This window comes from Ochotona princeps, chromosome 3 (genome assembly GCF_030435755.1).
Source record: "Ochotona princeps isolate mOchPri1 chromosome 3, mOchPri1.hap1, whole genome shotgun sequence".
Classification (NCBI taxonomy): domain Eukaryota; kingdom Metazoa; phylum Chordata; class Mammalia; order Lagomorpha; family Ochotonidae; genus Ochotona; species Ochotona princeps.
Genome location: NC_080834.1, coordinates 87,345,148 through 87,361,454, shown reverse-complemented (window position 1 = coordinate 87,361,454; position 16,307 = coordinate 87,345,148). Strand labels below are relative to the sequence as shown.

General features: G+C 43.4%; 1 protein-coding gene across 3 annotated transcripts in view; it reads left to right on the top strand.

The window, feature by feature from the left end:
* The window catches only part of HSPBAP1 (HSPB1 associated protein 1), a 70,303-nt gene that overhangs the window by 17,762 nt on the left and 36,234 nt on the right, over positions 1–16,307 (top strand). For all 3 annotated transcript variants that reach the window (XM_058661978.1, XM_058661977.1, XM_004578267.4), the window contains exon 3: positions 9,691–9,872. In XM_058661978.1, coding sequence (XP_058517961.1) covers positions 9,691–9,872 — 182 coding nt within the window. The remainder of the gene's footprint in view (positions 1–9,690; positions 9,873–16,307) is intronic.

The following is a 16,307-nucleotide window of genomic DNA, read 5'->3' as shown; positions in this document are numbered from 1 at the left end:
CCGCAAGAGGATCCCACAACCTCCCCATTGGACCCACTCCCTACCCTGGATATTGCACTCTTCAGGTGGTTCTGTAGTCTAGCTCAACCGGACTTGGCCCCAGTCTCAGCACTTGCCAGCTGATTCCCCAGCAAAACCCAACCAGCCTGCCCTTATTCTGGCTCATGCCTGTAACAGTGCGTACAGTCAGTTACCCCTGCCTATCTTTCCCCGTAACCCAGTTCACATGTAGGCCAACAGGTGTTTTAGCCCTGCCAAGCCTGGTTAGCCTCCAATCTCAGCTCTCATGCTCATGAGCATGAGCAGTGGCCCAATAGAGGAGACCCCACTACTCCTCTACCAGGCTCACCTACCCCCTCCCCAGTCTCTTGTGCACTGGTGGGTGCTGCAGCCCAGTCTGGTGTGGCCCGTCTCACTTCAGCATTTGCTGGCAGGTGCTATAGCCTAACCTGGCCCAGTCTTGTCTGCCCCTGTTCCAGCTCATGCTGTCTGGAGCTGCCTCCCAGTCTGGTGGTGTCAGCCCACAGTCCTGATTCTAATGTGAACTGGCTGGTGATGCAGCCAGACCCAGCCTGTCCTGCACCCCATCCTGGTTCTCAGATCTGCCAGTGGGTAGACTGGCCCAGCCTGGCCTACCCCCATACCTCAGCCAGGTACTGTAACCTGGTCTGCTCTGGGCTGCTGTTTGCTTTGTTTCTTGCACTGACCTGCAGGGACTGTGCCCTAACAAGAGTTCCCCAGGCTCCTCTATCAGGTCTCCTCTCAGTGCCAGATCTCGCACACACTGGTGGTTCCTTGGCCCATGCTGACTTAGTCCACCTCCTCTCCTGGCAAGAACAGTAGCCTTGCCCAACTGGCCCACACCCAACCTGGTTCTTACTGTTGGGTGTTACAGCCCAGCCACACCTAGTCCACACCTTGACGCAGCTCTCATGTAGCTCAGTGGGAGTGGAAACCTAGCCCAACCTGTGCTACACCCACTCTGACACGAGCACCAGTGGGTGCTAGAGTCTATTGGCTTGTTTTCTAGTGGAGAGTTTTGACTTCTGGTTGTTGATTTGTAACAGTTCCTCATATATTCTGCATGCCCAGGCCCTTGTATACAATTACTCCCAACTATTTTTCTACCATCCTGAGTTGTTTTGATAAATTTTTACTTTAAAAATTGTTCATTTATTTTATTTAAAAGACAGAGAGAGGAGAGACAAGAGATCTCCCTTTCACTTATTGTCTGTCAGAAGTGAATAACTTTTTTTTTCCTGCCACCAGATATTTGGATATTTATAGCATCACTTGTGGGCCATGCAAAATTATCAACTTAAAAATTAGCTTGCTACAGACTAATTTTGAGTCCTGTCTTTGGTACCATTGGCAGGACCAGACCAAATGATTTCACAAGCCTTATGTAGTCCATGTGCACATATTCCCTAACCCTGCTGATGTCCAGAACACATGGGTCTGGGCCAGCTGAAGTCAGGAGCTGAGAGCTCCACCTGAGTCTTCCATATGGATGACTGGGACCCAAGTACTGGAGCCATTCATCACCTGCTACTTGCCTCCCAGGGCACATGCTAATAAGATGCTAGAATGTGAAACAGAGCCAGGGCTCAAGCCTAAGTAATCCAGCACAGAGTGCGGGCATCCCAAAAGGCATCCTAACTGCTAAGCCAAATGCCTATCCCAATTTATTCTTTTTTTTTAATTATTTATTATTTAACTTCATTAATTACATTGTATTATGTGACACAGTTCCCAATTTATTCTTTATGAAGTTATTTCTGGTGTTGTGGCATAGCAGTTAAAGCTGCCACCTGCAACATTGGCATCCCATTTAGTTGCTAGTTTATATCTGGGTGCTCCACCTCTCATATAGCTCCCTGCAAATGGCCTGGGAAAAGCGGTGGAAGATAGCCTAATTGCTTGGGCCCCTGTCATCCACTTGGGAGACCCAGAGGAAGCTCACGGGTCTTGGCTCCCACCTGGCCCAGCTCTGACTGTTAAAAAAGATGTGTGTACATATATTTATTTTTCAAATAAAAATGCTTTTTATTTGAAAGTCTGCAACCCTTTCAAATAAATATTTTTAAAAATGAAAATAAAATTTCTCTGAGGGGAAGGTGATTTGCACAACTGTTAAGCCACTGCTTGGAATGCCTGCATCTCACTTGGGAGTGCCTAGGTTGCATTCAGTTCAGGGTCCTGCTAATGCCCACTGTAGGAGGCAGCGCGTGGTGGCTCCAATAAACTGGCCCCCACTGCCCACATGGGAGACTTGGACTGAGTTCCCAACTCCTGGCATCAGTTCTGGCATAGCCCTAGCAGTTGCTAGCATTTACATAGTGAAATGAACAAAATCTCTCTCTCTCTCTCTCTTTCTCTCTCTCTCTCTCTCTCTATCTCTATCTCTCTCTCCACTTTTCAAATAAAATGAAAATAAATAAGTTTTAAATGAAAATAAATGAAAATGGTAAAGTATAAATGCTTCCTTGGGCAAAATCAGGACATAGTATAAGAGAACTAACCTTGGAGCTTGCCTGCATAACCTCAGATTTGGTTTGCTATATAACTTTAGGCAAACCAGTTAACTTTTCTGTGTGTTGGAAATATTTTCAAAATCAAAGATTTCATATGCTTTTAGAATAGTCCTTAATGCATGGTAAGTATATGACAAAAGTCATTTAAATATAGAAATAATTTTGAAAGTATGGTTTCTTTAGTGCATAGGAAATTTTCAGGATGGGAAGATAATTTTAAAAACACTTGTCTTATTGAGATAATTCCTGGCTAAATAGTACTTTGATAGACATCTGTGTGGGCCTTTACCTATTTAAAAAAGAGAGAGAAAAAAAATGCTTATTTTACTTGAAAGAGTTAGAGAGAGAGAAGAAAATACAGAGAGGTCTTCCATCCACCTGCTCACTCCCCAAATGGCTGCACCAGCTAGAGGTGGGCCAGCCCGAAGCTGGGAACCAGGAGCTGCTTCTGCATCTCCCTTGCAGGCGTAGAGGACCAAGGCCTTGAACCATTCTCAACTGCTTTCCCAGGTCATTAGCAGGGAGATGGGTTGGAAGTGGAGCAAATGATTTTTTAAGTTGTTGATATTCCTTGTATGTTAGTATCATAAGTTCTTCTGTCCACTTAAACTGCTTATGACATCTTTGCAAAGAGAATGTGACCAAGTTTCTCTTGGTTTCTTTTGGATAGATTCCTAGAATGAGAATTCCTGGGTCAAAGGGTATGAAAATGATCCTCCGTGGCTATACAGTGTACCTTACGACAGAGACCTCTGAGTCACCCTCCTTGCTTGTCATTCTGGTGGCTTGTGACTCGGTGACTTACAGTCTAAGAATCCAGCATCCACTTGCTGGATTCACCCTACCTCAGCATCACCCTGTTCTCACCTCCTCCAGTCCCACTCTGCTCTCCCTTCCCAGGCTGTCCTGTTATAACCAGACCATTGAATAAAACAAAACAATCTCCCCTTGTTTCTGCGCAAAACCCTTCAGTGTCTTTCTGTTACCCTTAGACTGAGGATCAAGGTGTTTATTACAGTGTAAAGGTCCAGGTTCATCTCTCCCTGAGCTCAGGCCAAACAGCTTCCCTATTTCCAGGGATTTGCTTCTGCTGACCTCCGGACCTTTGCATGTGTGGTTTCCTGAGTCTAACTATTTTTCTGTGTTTCCCTTCCTTCAGCTTAACTAGTTAATTCAAATTCTTCGAGATACTAGTTTAAATGTCATTTTTTTTTCTGACCAGACATATTCTCCCCATCTTTCAAATCAGCTGTGACTATCAACTTATCTCAGAACACATTTTTTCTTGGTAATAATTAGTATAGTTATAATCACAGTGAGTAATGTTAGTAATTGATTAAAATCTCTTCCCTCAAAAAGGCCATTCCAGGGTTGTTTTCATTATGAACTGAGTACCAATAGACATTTAGAGGTTTGTATTGTGAAGAAACAAAAGGCTTTTTTTAAAAGATGTATTTCTTTTTTATTGGGAAGGAGGATTCACAGAAAGAAGGAGAAACAGAGGTTTTCCATCTGCTGGTTCATTCCCCAAGTGGCTACAACAGCCAGAGCTGAGCCAATCTAAAGCTAAGTGCTTCCTGGTCTCCCATGTGGTTGCAGGGTCCCAAAGCTTTGGGCCATCTTTACTGCTTTCCCAGGCCAGAAACAGGGAGCTGGATGGGAAGTGGGACAGCTGGGACAAGAACTAACCCATATGGGATCCCGGTTCATGTAAGGTGAGGACTTTAGCCACTGAACCATTGCACCAGGTCCGAATGAAAGGCTTTTAATACACATGACCCAGCTGTGCAGAAAGGTGTTTTCCATTTAAATACTTTATCAGAACATGTCTGTGGCCAATGCTGTGGCACAGTGGGTTGAGCCACCACATGCAATGCTGGCACTCTGTATGAACATCAGTTTCTAGCTGTTCTGCTTCATTCCAGCTCCCTGCTAATGCGCCTGGGAAAGCACCAGAAGACGGCCCAAGTGCTTGGGTCCCTGCCACTCACTTGGGAGACCTAGGTGGAGCTTCAGGATACTGGCTTCAACCTGACTCAGTCCTGACTGTCGGTGCTGTTTGGGGAGTGAACCAATGCCATGGCTGCCATGGCTGAGTGCACTGCTATCTAAGGTAGGAAATGGTTGGCTGTAAAGCAAACATCTAGCCCTCAATAGCACCCCTCTGGCCTGCCCTTGTGTGGTGTGCAGCCACAGCAGTGGGCTAGGGATGTTGGCGACTCTGGCAGGCCAGAGGGGTGCTGTTGAGGGCTATTAAAGCTGTAGAAAACAGTAGCTAAGGGTTTCCACAGAACAGGCCACTGCCTTTGCATGCCTGCCCCATAGCCTTCCCAGCCCGAGCATCTACTGTTTTATTCTGTACTTCTTTGAAATAAACTTTTTAGATTTTACTACTGAGTAGGAACATGTAATATCTGTGTTCCTTTGCCTGACTTAACCTCACTTAACATAATATCCCCTGGTTCTACCTGTATTGCTCCAAATTATATGTTTACTTTATATCCAACCATTTCCTAGCTTAGATAGCTTTTTGCTGGTTCTTACAGATTTTCTAGGTAGATAGGCATACAATCTTAATAAATAATGATAACTTTTCTCTTGTTGAATCAATTTCTTGTTTCTGTTTTAGATTTTAGTTGAAAGTGTTCTAGGATGCTTGAAGCAGTAGTGTTAGTAAGTGACATTTTAAAGTATCCCCTGGTTTATTTTTTGAGGCAGGGGGTGATTATCACATACATCTTTGAAACCATTTTGAACCAAATTCATTTGTCAACATAGGTGCTCAGTGCCGGAGTTGCTAGTAATTTGACAAGTAATTATGGCAATAAACCTAAATATCTGTGAGTAGGAAGATAAAGTAATCATCAGATAGCTTGTTTAGAGCTCACACTCCATCCATTGCTTCCTGTTTCTAAGATGATGAAAAGCTAACAAAAAAATGGATAAGTATTTATTTTCCTGCTGTGTCTAAAATGTTCTAGAATGCCTTTTTATGAGAGTTAAAAGCAAGCTCAATTTGTTCACTCCTACCAAGTCCTGAGCTCAATTGAGCTTCTTAGCTCACCCATTTGCTGCTACCTCACTGCTTCAAAATTAAATGACAAAGCAATAATTGCAAAATTAGGAATAAATCCATTGTAAGAAGTAAATTAACAAAACAACTATACTGTCCAGAAAGATATTGTCATTAAAATAAAGTTACAGAAAGAGGACCTTTGGTAGAGCACTGAATGAAAAGGTGCTATTTTGAAATCGCTATGGAAATGAAAGGGACCTGTCAATTCCATTCAGCCCATTCACTGTAATTTTCCCCCTGGCTGTAAAAGATATCACCAGTAACTTTTACATTTTTAGATTTTTTTTCAAGCATGTAGAACTTAGCATGAGGAAAACTGGTGTTCCTTCCTGAGGCCAAGTTCTGGGACTGCCATGAAGAGGTGCCTGCTGTAACTGACCTACCCTGGAAGTGCTGCCCCGGTGCACCCTAGGGTGGAAGTGCTGCCCCAGGGACAAGTGGTAGCTCAACTAATGGCTTTGGTATTCAGTCATCTCAGCTGGATCAACTTGCACGAAGTGGAAAACTGTGGCATGGTCTAATGTCTTCAGGCTTACGGTGGAATTTGCAAAAATGACTTAGAAATGACTACAGCTTCCAAGCATCATGAAGCTTTATTGCCACTTGTGGTTTTTGTTTGTCAACATTAAAATTGTTGTATTGCTATCCTGCTACAGTAATTTCTTAATGGAGTCACTAGTATTACAAGCTGCTGTATGTTCATGGTTTACCATCTGCCAAAGCATTCTTAAGTATGTCAAGGTCTAGGTAGTTCTGTGCCCCAGTAAAGTTCTCCTGCTTCTCAAAGGCAGCTGACAATTGGATGAAGTAGATGAACTAAAATAGTTCACCAATATACGCCCTGTCCTCTCTATTATCCTGTGGTTTTAGAAAAAAAAGTAGGGCAGGGCAATTGGGTAATCCTGAGCAGTTCAGACAGAAAGGAGGGAAAAGATAAAAACCTTTCTGGGTGGGCATTTGTTCCTACTTGGGAGGCCTGCATCCTGCTCAGAGTGCCCAGGTTGGAAACCCAGCTCCTCTTTCTCAGCTGGCTGTCTTTTGATGAGTACTCTCAGGCTCAAGTACTTGGGCTCCTACCACCCACGTGAATGACTGAAAGGATGAAGTTTAAGTCTCCTGACTTCAGCCTGGCCCAGCCCTGGCTGGTATGGGATTTGTTGACTGAAAATGTTTCTTGATCTCTCTTGTCTCTGCCTTTCAAATAAAATGAAAAGAAGGGTGTTATTTTAATCTAAAAACTCCTTGAAAGAGGAGTTTGAATACACCTTTTCAACTACTAATTCAGCTAACTTTTAAAGAGGCACAAATCTGTGAGTGAAGGGGCACTAAGAAGGGCGCCTTGGGTTTATTGAGTATCTGTGTATAGTATGCACTGTGATCAGTGGTTTTTTTCTCCTAAGAGGCTTTCATGTTTTAGCAAGGAAGTAGGGAGATTTCTTAGATATTAGCATTCTGGTATTCATTTGAAATATTCTGTTAGCTGCGAATAATAATCATCCCCTTGCTGTTTCAGAAGGTCAGTTTTTACATTAATCCAAGATTTGCAGTCTAGATTCCTTGGAGTTGTACTGTTAAGAACAGACCACTGTGGCCACATCATAGAAGTTCTCTCAAAGCTTTTCTGATCAACCCTCTCCTCGGGCATCCTTTGCCTTTTCCTGGATGTCTATTGCACAGAATTTCACATATAATTCCCTGGTGCCTCAAGTTCTCTATTACCCTAGTGAAGGCTGTACTTCTGTCCAAATACATACTGGGGTCAAGCACGATAGCCTAGAGGCTAAAGTCCTCGCCTCGAACCCACCAGGATCCCATATGGTCTCCCATTCTAATCCCAGCGGCCCCGCTTCACATCCAGCTCGCTGCTTGTGGCCTGGGAATGCAGTCAAGGATGGCCCAAAAGCCTTGGGACGCTGTACCTGTGTGGGAGACCCGGAAGAAGCTCTGGGCTCCTGTCTTCAGATTGACTCAGCTCCGGCCATTGCGGCCGCTTGGGTAGTGAACCATTGGACGGGAGGACTTCCTTTCTGTTTCTCCTCTCTGTATATCTGCCTTTCCAATAAAAATAGTAAAATAAACCTTTAAAATAAATAAATAGATTCTGAACTCAAGAATTATAGTCCTTTTATGTATCTACAAGCCTGAGAACAGTACTAAGTATTATCTGCTTCAAAAATGATTCTGAAATAAATGAGTTGATGAGGAAATAAATACCTCTTAACCTGTCATTGTCCACTTAATAACTAAGAAAATTTTTAAAAGACAATTTTGTGGGCCCCAATGCGATGGCTCAATGGCTAAATCCTCACCTTGCAAGTGTTGGGATCCCATATGGGTTTGGTTTGAGTCCCAGCAGCTCCACTTCCATCCAGTTACCTGCCTATGGCCTGGGAAAGCAGTAGAGGATGGCCCAAGTCCTTGGGACCCTGCACCTGCGTGGGAAACCCAGAAGAAGCTCCAAGCTCCTGGCTTCAGATCGGCTCAGCTCCAGCCATTGTGGCCATTTGGGGAGTGAATCAGCAGATGGAAGATCTTTCTGTCTTTCCTCTCTGTAAATCTGACCCTCCTTTCCAATAAAAATAAATAAATCTTTTATTTTAAAAAAAGATAATTTTTGTTTCATTTCTTTCCACTTAAAATAATACTTTTCAAACTTTTCATACCTCCTTTTTATACCTAAAAATTGAGTATTCCAGTGAGCTTTTGTTGGTGTAGATGAGTGTCTAGTGATTCCATATTAGAAATAGAAATGGAAGCTGGCATGATATGGCAGGTTAGGTCACAACCTATAATAGCAGCATTCCCTATGAGCGCCAGTGTAAACTTAGTCCAAACTGCTGTCCTTCCAATCCTGCTCTCTACTAGTGCACCAGGAAAAGCAGAAGATGGCCACAGTATTTGGGCTCCTGTGACCCATGTGGGAGACCCAAATGAAGCTCCTGGCTTTGACCTAGCACAGCCTTAAATGTTATGGACATTTAGGAAGTTAATCAGCAGGTGGAAGGTTTTCTCTCTCTCTAATTGCCTTTCAAATAAATAATAAATTTTTAAAAAAAAGCAAACTGGGGTGGGTCTTTGGTATACCTTTTAAGATACCTCTTCCACTCTTGGAGTAACTTATGTCAGTGTGCCTGGGTGAAAGTCCTAGCCCCATTACACTTGCTTACTAAGTTGCACCCTGGCATGCAACAGTAATGCCTCAAATACCTGGGGCCCTGCTACCCATGTGGGGGACTTCATTGACTTCCCAGCTCCCACTGTTGCCGGCATTTTGGAGAGTAAACTGGTAGATAAGTGATCTCATTCTCTGTCTCTCTTACTGTCTTTTTCTTTGCCTTTTTGAATAAATAAAATAATATTTAAAAGATCAAAATGGAGATATTTCAATACTAAAGAAACTAACCCTATATTCTACCAGTTGTCAACAGTGACATCAACACAAGTTGTATAACCCATGGAAAACTGCATGTTGTGCTTGGGACAGAATAAGAGTAGAAAAAACAAATACTGTCTTAAGTATTTTATGAACATAGTTTTGACCTCATACAGCCCCTGAAAGGGTCTATTGATAGCCTAAATATTCTACTGGATTACTAAATCAGGCTGCAATAATGGTAGTGTTTCATAATTTAAACCATTATGCATTTGAGAAATGCAGAAAGAGAGACAAAGCCGCTATCCAGTGATTCACACCCCAGATGCCCCTAATGACGAGGCTGTGGGGTGTCCAGAGCCAGGGGCCACAAACGTGACCCAGGTCTCCCGCATGGGTGACAGGAGCCCCGTTACCTGAGCCATCCACACGGCCTCCCAGGTTTCAAACTAGCCCTGAAATGCTGATGTGGGACACAGGCATCCTAACCAGAAGCTTAGCCACATGCTTGCCCCTCAATTGTGTTTAATATTTAATCATGACTAGGGTGAGTGTTGTAACTAGTTCTAACTCTACAAAAATACAAAATAAAATTTTGCTTATTAAATGTTAGTCAGTTTTCTTGGTTGAAATCGATATTTGAAACAAGAATACTTGGGAACTGTTCATGATGCATTGAAAGTTGCCTTTTTTCCCTTGCATTTCAGTTCCTCAGTTTGAAACTTTGTGTAGCTACGTAGATGCCACCCTTGAAGAGTTTCTGACCTGGAACTGTGACCAGTCTAGTAATTCTGGACCATTTAAGGACTATGATCATTCCAAATTCTGGGCCTATGCTGACTATAAGTATTTTGTCAATCTATTTGAAGACAAGACGGATGTTTTCCAGGTAAGTCAGTATACTCCTTTTAACCTTGGTAAGAGTTTGTTCTTGAGAAAGGTTTGCAAGTTAGATTCTCCCGGTGCCTTCTGCCTTCACTAGCCTTTGCTTATGTAAGTAGTCACTTATATAAGAGGTCTTCAGTATCTTACCCACATAAGGCAAGTTAGTGCCTGTGCTCTTTTCCTGCCACCAAACTTCCCACTCACCCCTCCTTCGCCTTTAGCAGTGCCTGAGCTGGTTTGGAGTACGTTAGAAGTGTGGCTGGGGTAGATGTCATTTCCTGCTGCCCTGCACAGGCGCTCTGGTTCTGTAGGTGAGGCAGGCAGAGATGCAGGGCTGCGTGCAGAAGGAAGTTGTCCTTCGGCTTGCTGGGCCAACATTGCCATCTGTGCTGCCCTGGGGCCTTGATGCAGCTGTTGGGTCTGATGGGTCACCTTCTGAGGCAGGGAATGCTAGGCCCCTGGCATGTGGTGTGCAGAAGCCTCACTGTGGTATGCCGGTGACCGGCAGGAGGAGGAAGGTGTAAGTTCTTTGCCACCATGCTCACAGAACCGACCGCAGACTTGGCTGATTGCCAAATCCTCCTGTAAGTATTTTTCATTTTGTTGTCTTTAACCTCAAACTACCACAGTAGGATGATTTTGCAAATTCCTTGCAGTGGCTTACACGTGGGGCAAGAATGGGAAGAACAATGTTCGGGTAACTTTTTGCCCCTTGCAGGATGAGGCCCCCACAGTCCTTTGTCCTGCCCTAAGCAACGGCATAGAGAATAGTCTCTTATGCTGGTGAGGCAGCCTCACCCGGGCTCACAGTTCTTGGTTCCCAGAGAAGCTTGTTCTCCGGCCTGTGTTTTTGACTTTGAGTCAAGGTATGTGTGATGGTGGGTACACAACAATTTTAATACAGCTGCCGCTATTTCGTAGCTTCCCTCTATGGAATTTTTTTTATGTTTGCTTAATTTTTTATTTGTTAAAAAGGTGTTAACTCACACCCAAGAAGGAAATGTGTTGGTTTCACACACATTAGTAAATGCTTCCAAATCCAAACTCCACCCCAAATGCATTGTTTTCTCACTGTTTATCTTGGTTTTGGAGAGCCATTTCCTCACCAAGTTAGTTGTGAGCCCATTTTTAACCCCTAGGACTTTGCAAGTTCAGAGTTCACTATTACAGTATTTGTTAGATGGTTTACATCCCTATCTGTGATATAGATAAGTTTGTACTCTTTTGCTTTCTGTTTCAGGCAAAAAAAAAATAAGTGTGATAGTAATATATTGTTCAAGCTATCATACTTACCACTTTGTAAATAATTATATTTAGAAGCTGTAAAGTAGCACTGTGACCTAGTAATTACCCTTATTTTTAAAAAACTAGAGGCATAAAGAAGTTCTGTAAATATTTTTCCATGATTATACCACTGAGCGTAACACAGGTGGTCTGCCCAGATCCAGGGGTGCCACTACTGCAGAGCTTCGAGTTGTATAGTGCCCCCAGAGCCCACATTCCTGCAGACCTGCAGGCACACTGCAGGCTGGACCAGGGGCTGCCTTCTCTGCTGGGTCTAGGTTCATTGTGCCTCACATGCGTCTCTCATTTGACCCCATCAGTTGATCTGTCCCATCTGAGCCATGGCAGCACTGGGCTTCAAGACATGTGATGCCGGAGTCCAGCTCCAGCCGAGAGTTCGGAGCTCGGGAAGGGTGCGTGGAGTCGGCGATAAAGAAAGACACAGACACTGACACTTGATGCGTTCTCACCACAGCCCAAGAAAAAGCTGTCCTTTTTATTTACTCAAAACCTCACAAGCTTCTGCACAAGCAACTAATTGTTCTATTTTTTTACTTCAAGACTAAGGGGGCATGTACAGACATTCGGTCATTCCGTCTGCACTTCAGGGCTAAGCAGGTGTCCCCAGAGATAATTCTTTAAAACACTGTATTCATATTCTTCAAAGCAAGCCATTATTCATTCTTCAACAGTAGCCATGGAGCGGCAGCCAGGACTCCAAGGCCAAGGCACATGCGATTACCTGCTAATCAGTAGTACATTCCTACCACATTTCTATTTCTACAACTTGCCCATTATTCGATGGGAAAATAGTTTACAAGGGAAAAAATATAATTCTAAAAACAAAAATTACAAATATTAAATCCCTCTACAACTATAGACCCTGCAACCCCATAAATAAAACAATAATCAAAAACATTTTTCTTTAATAAAAGCATCCTTAATTCCTCTAGCTAAAAATTACAAAAGCGGCTGAAACAGCTACATTTTCTATGCTCCAAAAAATTGCAAAACAGGCTAGCCTATAAAATAACAATAACTATACTTATTGCCATAGCAATTTCAGCTCTCACTCCCATCACTTGCATTCCCGTGGGTCCACTGGGTGCTACCTGACTGGCCAGGCCCTGGAAAGGAGGCAGATCCGCCTCACCTGTGACCTTCTGTCTTCCTGCTGCCTTCTGGCCTTGAACCAGTCATTATTTTAGGGCAGGGCACTCGTGCAGTGCTCCCAACAATGTGACCTGTTCATCAAGAGTGTTTATAAAAGACAACCTTTTGGCAATGTGCTGGAATTATAACTAAGCGCTTATCAAGTCTCCTGTTTTCAGTCGAAGAAGTTATCAGCTCACATTAGGCAATTAATTCTGCTCTGAACAACCAAGGTCGTGAAGATTGTATCATCTCTTATTTAGAGTTTTTCTGAGCATCAAGTCTTCTTACATCACAGGAGCCTATGTTGTGGTTTACCTTTTATCATTAACATTCCTTTAGTCACCAGATCTGACTGTGAACTGTTGCAGCCTTTTGCATGTGTCATAACATGGTGAGTAGTTCAATGCTACATATGATACATTTTGAAGCTATCCATAAAGGCATCATATTTTGTGGGGAGCGGTCAACCCCACATAGATTAGGGGCTTCAAGATGACGGCTGGCCGAGTGCCAGGAGGTGGGACTTGTCCCACCAGTAGGCAGGCAGAAGTCACAAGGATAGGCTAATTCTCCCTCACTGCGATTGCTGGCCTATCAGATAGCGCCCCGTGGACCATGTGCAGAAGTGATTGGTGGAAGAACTATATTTAAGCAGCTCGTTTTCGGCAATAAAGGTCTCTTTGGTTAGTGACATTCTGAAGGCCCTTACATGGGGAATGGGGGGAATACAGAAACGGGAAGAATTGGGAAGAAGGGTGGTGGAAAACGGGAGGAAGGGTGGCGAAGAAGCGGGTAGGAAAGCTTAGACAGACGGGGACAGGAGCAGCGGAGAAAAGGTTTTAAATGCAGCCGCTTTTGCCAGTTTTTCCCGGACCTCCAAGAATATTCCTCGTCATTTTAGTGTTGCTGCAGGGCGGCGACAATATTTAACATAAATAATATTTTTAAGAGGGAAGCATCTTTAGAGCAGTGGATTGTTGAACATTTTACAAAACTGAGGAAGACAGCTCAGTTCTCATATTGCTTCTCCTTTCAAGCTGTTGCAGTTTGGTCTATTTAAAGACTAGGAAGAACATTGTGCCTCACACACACTTTCAAATGCAATACAGGGAAGTATTTTACAGTCTTTTTGTATAATTGTGATTTTTTTTTACACCACACCAGTTTTAACAGGGGTACTTTCTGTAACAGTTTTGCTTTTGTTTTTAAAACACTGGATTTTTATTCCCTTCAAGTTTCTGTTAAGGTGTAAAATACTATCTAAAGTGTTGTCCTTTATGTTAGAGTAATTTATTCAAAAGGCTGAAGGACAAAGAGAGAGGGTAAGACAGAGGTCTTCCATCTCCTGGTTGACTCCACAGATGGCTGCCAGGGCCAGGGCTCAGCCAGGCTGAAGTCAGGAGTCAGGAGCTTCATCTGGGTCTCCCGGATGGGTGGTAGGGGCCCAGGTACTTGGAACATCGTTGTTGCTTCCTTGGCACCTTATCAAGGAGCTGCAGAGGAAGTGTAGTTGGGGCTGAAACCAGTACACTGGTACAGGATGTAGGCACTGCGAGCATTGGCTTAACCTGCTGGACCTTAATGCCAACCCTCAGATTCATGTATTTCGATACGAAAGCTTCCAGGATAATTTTTATTCTGTTAAAGACATTTTCTAATGTCCCTTGTAACTTACTTTTTAGCTTCCTCGTTAGAGGAGAGATGTTTGATTTTCAAGTACTAGAGTATTTTCTAGCCAGCTTTCAATTATTGATTTCTGATTTAATTCCATTGTGTTCATATTTTATTTAATTTCAGTCCTTTCATATTCATTGAAACATATTTCATGGCCCAGAATATAGATGCTCTAGATAATTATTTCCTATACACTTGAAAGCAACGTGTATTCTGTTAGGCGGTGGAGTGAATAAATGTCAGCTGAGCCAAGTTGATTGCATCTCCTTTCTCCGCCTCCCCCCCCCCTTTTTTTGTCTTCATTGATTCTCTGTGTATTTTCTGTGCCCATTATTTAGAGAAAGGTATTGCAGTCCTCCAATAAGAATAGTTGTTTTTTTTTTTCCTCAAACTGGTTTGGTCTGTTTCCTCTTCTCTCTTTCTCTTTCTTTCTCTCTCTCTCCCTCTCTCTCCCTTCCTCCCTGTCTCTCTGTTTAGACATGCATTTATTACAAAGGCAGAGAGGCAGGGAGAGACAGAGATCTTCCATCAGCTGGTTCACTCTACAAATGGGCACTACAGCCAGATCCGGGCCAGGCTAAAGGCAACATCCAGAAACCCCCTCTGGCCTCCCACTTGGGTGGCAGTGACTAAAGCTATCAGACCATCCTCTGCTGCCTTCCCAGCACATTAGCAGGACACTGGATGAGAAGCAAAGCATTCAGGACTTACGCTAGACTTCTGATATGGAATACTGGTGTGCAAGTGGTGGCTTAACATGCTGTGCCACAATGCTGGCCATATGCATTTGTAAGTGGTTATTATTTAGAGTTATGATGTCCTTTTGGTAAATTGTCTTTTTATTGTGGTCTAAGAACTGTAAGCCAGGTGCTTGCCACAAGATCTTCCTGTTCTGGTATTTGTTTTGTCTGAGATCCACCCTGTTTAATTTGTCTGTGATTCATTAAATGAGGAAATACTATATGATTCCATAACTTTAAAATTCTAGAACTTGGGCCCCTGCGCGGTGGCCTAGTAGCTAAAGTCCTTACCTTGCATGTGCCAGGATCCCATATGGGAATGAGTTCAAGTCCCAGCAGCCTCACTTCCCATCTTGCTCCCTGCTTATGGCCTGGGAGAGCAGTCAAGGACAGCCCAAAGCCTTTGGACTCTGCACCCACGTGGGAGACCCGGAGGAGGCTCCTGGCTCCTGACTCCTGGCTTCAGATTGATTGAGCTCTGGCCATTGTGGCCACTTGGGGAGTGAATCATCGGAAGGAGAATCTTCCTCTCTGTCTCTCCTCTTCTCTATATATCTGCCTTTCCAATAAAAATAAATAAAATCTGTTTTAAAATATGGAACTTGGAAATTAATTCATGGTACAGAAAGTAGAGCAGCTGACTGAGTATGAGGGTATAGGGAGAAGATGTTTCTTAGGAACATTGGGAAATGTGGATATGATCAAAATGTTTGCCATATCTCTTGTAGTAATAGCCTCATGGATGTACATATTCTTATATAAATGTTCATCAGACTGGCCACTTTAAATATAGGCTGCTTCTTGCACATCAGGTATACCCACTAAAGCTGTTTACAAACAGAAGAGCAGTGGTGGGCGTTTGGTCTCGTGATGGGCAAGTGCTTGGGATGCCCACATCCTGTGTCAGAGTGCCTGGCTTCGGGTCCTGGCTCTGCTTCTGATCCAGCTGCCTACTAGTGTGCACCTTGGGAGGCAGCAGGTGATGGATCAAGGGCTTGGGACCTTGCCACCGACATGGGAAGCCCAGATTGAATTCCTAGCTTCTGGCTTCAGCTTGGCCCAACCCCAGCTGTTACAAGCATCTGGGGAGTGAATCAGTGAATGAAAAATTTCTTTCTACCTCTTTCTGTCTCTGTCCCTTTGCATTTCAAATAAATGAAATTGATAAAGAAAAATTTTTAGGCTCTGTTGTTTAGGGCAGGATTGAGGAGCATCAGGCCTGGTATGGCACTGCCAAAGCAACCACAGGCATGACTTGAAATTCAATTAATTTATAGCAGGTTAATTTTCAAGTTCCTAATTTTGTTTGGCTGTATGCTATGATTCTGCAAATGGTCCTTGGCAGAAAAATTATTCCCACCCTCTAGCTTAGGACCTCGTTCAGATTCAGCCTCAGCTGTGAAACCTTTTTAGCCACCTGTACCCGTGTCCATTTGTTCCTGGCTTTATTCCTATAAGCTTTCTTGGGATTGTTACTTCAGTGTTGCCTGGTACAAAATTCTTGTATATTGCTCCTTTAATGATATCATAAATTCTTTGAGCCATGTTTCATCATTTGTTATCCCCCAAAACTACTAAAATCATGC